The sequence below is a fragment of the Cynocephalus volans genome, chromosome 9 (genome assembly GCF_027409185.1).
Source record: "Cynocephalus volans isolate mCynVol1 chromosome 9, mCynVol1.pri, whole genome shotgun sequence".
NCBI lineage: Eukaryota > Metazoa > Chordata > Mammalia > Dermoptera > Cynocephalidae > Cynocephalus > Cynocephalus volans.
This window is the reverse complement of record NC_084468.1, coordinates 67489462-67498994: the sequence shown is the minus strand read 5'-3', so window position 1 is coordinate 67498994 and position 9533 is coordinate 67489462. Positions and strand designations below refer to the sequence as shown.

Genomic DNA, 9533 nt, shown 5'->3' with positions numbered 1-9533 from the left:
ATCATTTGTGATATTTTGCTACTTTGCACCATTTATTAATGATACAAAGCCTTATTTTTCCACATAACTTTAGATAAATGTTACTATTTCAAAAAACAGTTCATTAATAACAAATAAGATTAATCTTTCTGCAGGCCACCAATCTCAAGACTCCAGTTTGTGGAATAATACATAATAATGCACCCTTGACAGCCAAGTTTAGTCCATCAATCCAATAACTAGGTTTTCTCTTTAGTGTCAAAGCCTCTTTTCTGATATAGTCAAGGATTAAAATATTTTTAACCAAATATTGTTAGTAGTTATATATCTTAGCAGTCTTTAAAGGGTTTAAAAAATAAATTACACATAAAAACTATGCCAAACAGTTATTCAAAGGGCCTTTCAAAATCTTTTGTTTTTGCCTAACATTCTTCACTATAAGTATCAGTAATTGTAGTGACTGAAAAAATTGTACTAGTAAGCGTTCTTGCTGCAAAAATTCTATGTTAAAATGGATTTTCTTACTTAAGTCCTAAACTGAGAGCTCCTTAAGAACAGGGATCTAATCTTATTCATTTTTCTATTCCACTAGCTAGTACATAATAGGTGCTTAATGTCTGTAGTGTAAATGAAAGAACTGAATAGAAGTTTACATCCAAAACTTTTAATAAGACAAATAATGAAAAACTCCAAAGTCACTTATTATAAAGAATATGCAATCCATTTGGAATTTATTGCATTTAAAGAAAGCAGATGGTTAAAACAGTAGGTGTGATAAATACAGTAAGAAAATAACTTTAAATTTCAAACAAAACAAAGTGAATCGGGAACAGAATTCAGTTAAAAAGAATAAGCAATGTAAAGGCAATAAAGTAGTAAAATCAGTTAGTGCTTAATTAGATATAAGGAAAAAAAGCAACTGATTCTCATAAGTTTCCCAGCTATATTTGAGGACTGAAGTTACTTTAGCAAGTATGTTTTATAACAATTAGTAATATAATAAAGATGTAAATTGGTTTATTTAAAGGTTAAAGTTATTTGCTTAGTGGTACATAAAAGGCTTCAGAAAATTCAAGTTTAACAAAAAATGGAAGTGTAATCAAAGAAAGTGCACTTAAAGCTGTTTGCCAGCAATTAAAAAGTAGCTTCTATACTGCTCACTATTAAGATGACTTTTCAATCACAAAAGAGTGTAGTAATAAAAATAATTCTCTTTCAAAAGTAGCACTATAACTTTTAAAATGAAGCAAAAATAACCCCAAATGACCCTTTTCATCTACCTTATTCTTTTAGTGGCTTTTGTAAACCCTCACTAGGAGTGAATGTTCTTTTAGATATGACTGTGGTTGTAATTCCATTTTTAAAAAATTCACATTAACTCCACAGTAGAGAGATGTGAACTGTGCATGCATGTGTGTGTATTATATTTTTATCTTAATATATAAAACACCAAGGAGTATAAAAGTTTTCAAATAAACTATCATTTGTTATTCTCACAGTAGATATGTATTTCATTCTCACAGTAGACTGTCAACTCAATAATTGGACCTAAAATGATAAGAGTAGTTTTGCTAAAAAGGGGGGGGGGGGAAATGAGAGAAAAAGTTCACTGCACATTTTACATATATTAAAATAAATGTACCCAAACTCCTTAGAACTAGTGATATTCACACACTTGTACCTTCTAACAGTGCTTATGTGAAGTACCAAAACCTAAAATAAACCAAGCAGAGTAACTGAATAGTAAGAAAACTGCTCGGCCTGATGAACATCAGCATAGAAGAGTGGGCTCCACCTTAGTATTTTCCACCAGCAAGATGAGGACAACAGTCTATCACTGTTAAACAATAACAGAGTAGGACTGAAAGGTGCATCTATCTGGAAATCCAGATAATGTCATAACTATGCCCAAATACACACATACACAGGGGTTGACGGAAGGGGAGGTTATACTTCTGAATAAATATTCTAGTCAGTTAAATTTTCATCCAGCCTACAGCCTTTTCTCCTCCAACAAATATATATATCAAGCATTTTTTGTCTTAGCAGATACATTCTTCAGTGCCATAAAAGCTGATCTTATTTATACTAACATATTATTGATATGATAATGTTAAAATAACTAAGCAAATGGTCCACTTTTTAAAGGATTATTCAAAATCAAGCATTATTAAAGCTGTTAGGAAACAACTTTGGCCTCAGGTTTTTGCTAACTTCATAATATTTTACTTCCCTTAGTGATGTTCAAGTATAACAGGTTTAAAGTTATGACTACTTCACATCCTAAAGAATTACAGGAGACACCCAAATAATAACAGGAAAATACATATATGCATTTTATTTATTTATTTTGCTTTCCTTCTTTAAACCAGAATTGGACCATCCCATACTCAGAAAAGCCAAACTTTTTCTGACTGCTGTGTGCCAGGTATTGTGTTAAGTGCTTTCACATGTCTTAGGAGCTTTATTCTCATAAGGGAATTACCTAGGCATCAGCTGTGTGGAGTGACCTGCACCTTGACCATGGTGGTGGGAAACAATAAAAATGGAAAGTATAAATCTATACTCCATTTTTCCTTGGGAGAAATGCCTCTACTTCAACACAAAGGAATCCCCCCATTTCTATTCCCATTGGATCCCCCAATTGAATCCTAAATCTTCCTCTGAGCTACAGTCTCAAAAGAAGAAAGTCATTGGGCTATGCTATAATAAACATAATGTAAATATTTTAAGCTATATTGGAGTTGTTTCCTCAGAATTTATCCAACATGATAGGCCAAGTGGTCTACATCAGTGTGTGAATCATTTAAAATTATACAGTGTACTGAAAAACAAGTAAAACTCTAGGTATTTCATGTTTACATCCCAAGGAGACCACATTAGTTTATCCACTACACCTTCTAAATGATGCAACTCAGGAGGTCTAGCAGAGACCAAGGACTAAAATAGTCAAAGAAGCATTATTGTGTACATGTCAACCAACACATTTTCATTAAAAAAAAAAAAAAAATTCTTCTGTTTGATACAAACCTACTGTAGTTCATGAATTCACTATGTGTAATCATCACCTCCTCACTTTTAAAAGAAAATATCATTTAAGTCAATTTTATAAAGTTCTAAAGAACATCTACTTGAGCATTTGCATTAGCATATTAATCAACCTGAGAATCAGAAAAAAAGGTGCAAACACAATATTTGCCTTTGGCACAAGGACAAGTAATTGGTGCAGTCCAGCTCTAAAGTTATAACTCTAAATAGTAATGTAATGCTTGGTCTGCCTGTGCTACATTATGATTCACATATTGCTTCCCTATCTGTCCACAAATTTGTATCTGATTTAGCATATGAGAGAAGCAGTAAAAAAAAAATGAACATATGGTTTAGTTACATATACTTTGCTTCTTTCAAAGTTCAGAACTGTGAAAATAGTCAAATAGCTTATCCCATTGGGGCACTATAATTAGGAAATTCTAATAAGATTACTCAAAATACTCTTTACATCAATCAAGGAGAGTGCCAGTTGAAAAGACTTTCCACTCCTTTTTGTAAATAGCTGTAAGAGTTCTAGAAACTTCCAAATGTTAATCTAACAGGGAAGGACAGTTAATTGTAACTTAAAACAGTTGGAGACACAGGAAGCACAGATACGGTATTCACATTAATTCACGTTATGTGATTACTACCACTAAACACAATTTTTATACAACCTCAAATTTCTAATTAAGATTTGTGGTGTTAAAAAAAAAAAAGGCAATTTGGTAGCTAGGTTCTTTTCACTAAAGACACAATTGCCTAGCAGAGTTAAAATGCTAGTCCCTTATCATCTGATACCTTACATCCGTTTTAAGATCTGGTATATTAACGCAGAGGTACTTGAAACAGGTCATGTGAATCCTGCCTATAAGGCTTTGTGGGTGTCACTGTTCTGTGCACTTTATTAAAACTACAGCCTCCAAACCTAACTAAAATAATCGTTGCTTATGACTTGGGGAGTATTTGGTGAAGGTGGTAATATAATAAAGTACATTATTAAATGCAACATGATTTTTACATTGTAAACATCTTAAAAATTCATGGTTTCAGCTACTTTTTTTTCTGAAATAAATTTCTGTTTAACCTTTGTCCTCACTCCCAGTTTTTCCAGTAATCGGCTTTATTAGGAACATGACAAAAACCTGGGGCACAAATCCATTCAAAAATAATATAAAGTGTTTCTAAAGTAGTTTTTCTTCTATATCATTTTTTTGTTTTTCAAATATCATATATTTTTCATTATGTTTTAGTTCTAGACTTCTATGTTGATATTCCATATTTTTAAATTTTTTGACAAAAATTGTATATATTTATTGTGTACATGTTTTGAAATATGTATACATTGCGGAATGGCTAAATTGAGCTAATTAACATGCATTGTTTTGCACACTTATTAGATATTCCATATTAATGGCACTTGTTTTTAAAAGTAAAACAGTTTTAGGCACAATTTTCAGTTACTTCTGGCTCTGCTTTGTAGAGAAAGGGGTACGGACTGAAATCTCTGCACTCTCAAGATAACTTTCTAATTAAGAGAGCTAGATTGTTTTTTACTGTGAGGAAATTAGGAGACATCTTTTAAAAATTCACAAATGCAACCTGTGTATGTACAAATAACTATAGTTTCAAATGCTGGATGTGGAATGAGCCTGGGATATGCACACAAAAGTGACATTCTGATATCAAAAATAATGACAGTTTTACTGTTCCTTCTCAGTGGCTACACACCTGCCTGGAATGGTGCCATGTGCTTTCACTGGAAGTACCACACAAGCATTTCTGTGCTGTGATGTCAGTAGCAGAAACCCTTGGTTAGAGCTTGCAATTTAGCTCCCTTTTCTCTTACTTGGAAGAGGCATCAAGTCACTACCCTGTTGAGATACTTCCTTTTTCTATTTGGTTTATTTAAAAATCACCTATTCTGATTGACCTGTAAGAATGAATGATATAAAGAGCTATACAAATAAATTTTCTTTAAAATTCATAAAATTATTCATACTTTTTTGAAACAGGAGTTAATGCCAAGACTCCATCAGAAGTATCTATTGTTTAGAAGGAAATGGAGCAGCACCAAATGGGTCTAATTCGACTGATTGGGACTGTTGGGACTGATGTGGAGTGATGCTTTGCACCACAAGTTCTGTAAAGGGCACAGCACCAAAATCATCCATTCTCAATGCATCTGCACTATGGAATGATCCATGTAGTGAATTCTGTCTTGACCGCCCAGGTAGGACAGTATTATGATCAGCACGGATGTCGCTCAGGCCCTGATGTGAAGGGTGCCATGGCAGGTCTGGAGGATGGAAGGGCTTGGCACCGAAGGGGTCCAACAGACTCTCCTCAGATTGTAGGACATTTCCTCTGTCCTTCCCGTCAGTCAGAGCAACGCTGATGTTCTCCTTGGAGTCCGAGATGGTTAAAAATTCATTGCTGCTTTGAGAGTCTCGGCGGCCCACTTTTTTGTGCCTCCGAGCCCTCTCCGGAGTGCGGTAGGTAGGCTTCAAAGTCTTCTTTGTGCTAGTTGGCGTGCCATGGTGCCGCTTCCCATTACTTTTGGACATGTCCTGCTTTGTGCGCCTTTGGCGAGAGGACAGTTTCTGTAAGCTGCGCTGTTTGACCTTTTGCTGCTCACCCCCAGTTATTTCCTCAAAGGGCACAAGCCCAAAAAGGTCCTCATTACTTTCACTTTTGTTTGTTGATGTGGGAAAGGGCTGAAATGGAGTGGAGCCAAATATATCTACACTTTTGGGACAATCAGGGAGAGTATGTGCATCAGGCCCTACCGCACGGCAGTCTTGTACATTCACTTTCCTGCTAAAGGGCGCCTTTGTGAATACATCAAATTCCTCTTGCTGTAGTCCCACAGTAGGAAACCTCTGTGAGAGGTTCTTTTCATCCTCTCCTTGCTGAGGTTGAGCAGGCACTGCGAAGAAGGGGACAGCACCAAATACATCAAACTCCTGTTTGGGAGTCTCCAGCCCAACATCAGAGGGTGATTGCATTGGGGTGAGAAGTGTTGTATTAGGATCTTGGGTTGGTCCACTGCCAGACTCGTCTCTGTATACAGGGCTTACCTCACTGTACTTTGCTTTAGCCTGCTCATAATCAGAATCAGAACTATGTTTCTCTTCTTCTTCCTCATCTTCAGAATCCATAAGGAGAGGCCTATGACCCAGATTTTCTGGTTCAGTATCATCATCATTAAAATCTCCTTGTTCTCCCTGAAGAACTTCTTCATCCTCCTGTTCTTCCTCTTCACTACTCTTAGGAGAAGGGGGATCTGATTCAAAATCACTTTCAGATTCATCATTCCCCTTTTGTACTTGACCCTGTACTGATGAATTCTCTGAGGTTTTCTTTCCAGACCGCTGCTCTTTAGATACTGGGCTTGCTTTTCTGTTCCTGACAGGGTTTGCAGTGCTATTTTCTTGACTCATGGGCAAATGTTCAACTTTCTTTTCAGGAGAACCTGTGGGTTCAAAGAAAAATTATTCTACAATTCCAATGCATTTCAAAATCCATTTTTACTGAATGTTAATATGTATTAACACATGGCATTACAAATCCCTCCAACCAATTCCCTAGAGGAAAAAAATGTCAATTCATTGTCATTAGCCTTAGAGAATGCACTCAACTAGATGGTTAGGTTCTTGAATGCAGACAGACTTATTTGTTTTTGGACCCTACACACTGACTACTCATCATAGAACCTTCACAGACAGCTAAATTTTATTTATAACACCCAGAATATGAATCTGAATATAGCAGATAAGCAAATTTTCTTTTTCCCACCATCAAAATAATATTATTAGCTAATTTTGACTGCTCAGATCCCACCAGCACCAAGTAACCTTTTGCTTATATTTCAACTCTATCGTAAAGTTTTCCCATGGAAATCAACAAGCATGAATAGTTTGTCTGCTTACTCACTTTTTTAGTAAGCATTCTGGTTTTTTTGGCTTGTTCTTTGAGTTGGCTTAGCATAAATGCATCCCCCATAGCCTGATCAAAGCTAAGAACCAGAATAAACTGAGACTGTACCAAGGATATCTGCCTTCACTAGATAACACATCTTCCTTTAACTATAATATCTATACTATTAAACATTACAATGAAAGCATACTACCTTTAAAAACAAATCTAAACCATAACTAAGCTAGCTATATGACAGGTAATAAAATTAAATCAAATATAGTACTTTACAATTTAACTGTATGGTATATAATAAAGATAGTATATTAGTTTACCTGAAAATATACTGTCCTCCCAACACACTGGTATACTGAATTGATTTTCCAGCGGTGGGGAATCTAACCACACATTCTTATCCTTTCCCTTTCCTTCAAGTCAGATCAAATATTTTCAAAACAATTAGCTAGGGTTGGAAGTACAGTCTGTAGTCATGAAAACAAATTAACTTAAAATGAGGGACCATTACTTTTCCATTAACATGGTGGTCTCTGGTATACAACATCTCTGAGTATTTCATTCTCTTTGAAAAGTCAGCACTGTGGTCTTCCTACATCTCTGACTGCAGAAACTTTTCTTTCACTAACATCCCGTTAAATATGTACGTTCCCCAGGATTCTATCATTGGCTGTGTTTTTCCCTCTGCATGCTCCCCCTGGGTCTTAACTACCTGTATGTTGATTGCCAAGTACACCAACACTTTTTGGCTAACTCTAATCTCTTTAACCCAGATCTTATTCCTAAATTCCAGACTCAAATCTCTAATACTTACCTATTTGTGAGACTATGTATACAACCATTACATCAAACTCAATAATTTCAAAAAAGATCTTCTTAAAATGTGCTCCTTCATTTTTCCTCTTAAAATGTACCTTCATCTACTCAGGTCTTCAAACCAGTAGAAATCTGGAAATTATCTTCCCTCTTCCCAAACACTTACTGTGTTTTTAAAAATCTCTTGAATCTGTTTCCTTCTCTCCCTCCGCCAGCTGTCCATTTCATTCCCTCATTCTCTCTCATCTAACAACTTCTTAGCCTCTAAACTTTCCTCTCTGCCTCAAATCCCATATCCTTCAAAGTGCTCCCTTACATTGTCAGCAGAATGATTTTTCTGAAACATTAATCATGTGACTACCTGCTTAAAATCTTCAATGGCTCTCTCAAGTCCCAGCCCTTACTTAGCATAGCACAGGATGTGTGGATTTTTGTTCTACCACATCTTTAGCTTCAGACCTTGATGTCTCCCATGGGTATTCTTTATTATAGCCATACCCAAAGTCTCCCTACACAAACTCAGGAAAAGAATAGATTTGGATTTTTTTTTTTTTTTTTTTTTAGCTATCTTGCTAATCCAGCCTCTTAATATTTGTTATCAGAAACTCAGGAACCTAACAGATTTGGGTATCAAGGGACACATTTCTGTCTTAACATCGCTCCCCCACTGCAATACTGTATCTCAGTATGTATGCCCGTCTGCCACTCCCACTCCCACTTTACAGCCTAGTGAGTATGGCTAAATTTCAAGACCCAGCCCATATCACAGCCCTCAGAGCCACTCCTTAGAAAATAACCATTCTGTATTCTGCTCTGGTGAACCTAGTGCAAGGCTTAATTGTGGTAACAACTCCACTGTATTGCAATTATTTGTTTACTATTATCATTACTATTTATCACTTATCATTCATCTCTGTACCCTGTGCTAAATCAATATTTGTTGAGTGAAACAACCAATATGTGACTACTCTAAGCTCACCAACTGTATTCAGAATAAAGGAAGTTACAATAAATATAAAGAAAGTATAAAGGGATATAATGAAGGAAAATAAACTGTTCACATCTGAAGATTTCTTAGCTCAGAATTCATTCAGCCACTGGCATTTTCTCACTTCATTCAACAAAAAGGTTTACAGGGCACTTTACTTCATGCTATACACTGATTATATATTGCCGAATAAAACATGGTCTCTGCTTTCAGGAGTTCACAGAGTATAAGTAAACATGAATTGTGACTAGTACTCTGAAATAACAGCCAGCAGAGAGAACGGGTGCATTAAGGAGATGACAGCTGACTACACAATGAGAAGGAGCCAGCCATGCATAGGATAAGCTGGAAGTTGCTCCAGATAAAAGTGACAGCATGTATGAAGGCATGTTTGACTGAAAATAGGATCATAGTGAGCAAGGGGGATATACTGTACAAGATGAGGTAGGGAAGACTAGAAAAGGCCAAACTGTGAAAGTCCCTTTAAGACCAAATTCCTTATAAAGGAGTTTGAATTTTATTTGAAATTTAGTGTATAGCAGAAAGCCATTACAAGGCTTTAAAATGGCTGTCATAATCAGATTTATATTTCGAAAGGATGACTGGCTACTGTGTAGAAAAAGACTAATAGGGAGTGCAAAAGTTGGGGTATGAGGGAAGAGAAAACTGCAGTAATTCAAGTTAGAGATTATGGTGGCCTGAATAACAATGGTGGCTGGGCAGATAGGTGCAGAAAAATAAGCAATTAAAGAGGAAAACTCGGATGGTGGTATCATTAACACAGAAA

General features: G+C 35.8%; 1 protein-coding gene across 1 annotated transcript in view; it reads right to left on the bottom strand.

The window, feature by feature from the left end:
* Nucleotides 1–776: 776 nt before the first annotated feature.
* Nucleotides 777–9533, bottom strand: part of BMP2K (BMP2 inducible kinase) — a 126643-nt gene continuing 117886 nt past the window's right edge. Inside the window, exon 16 of the mRNA XM_063108517.1 lies at nucleotides 777–6484. Within this exon, the coding sequence (XP_062964587.1) occupies nucleotides 5055–6484 (1430 nt within the window). The 3' untranslated portion in view covers nucleotides 777–5054. The remainder of the gene's footprint in view (nucleotides 6485–9533) is intronic.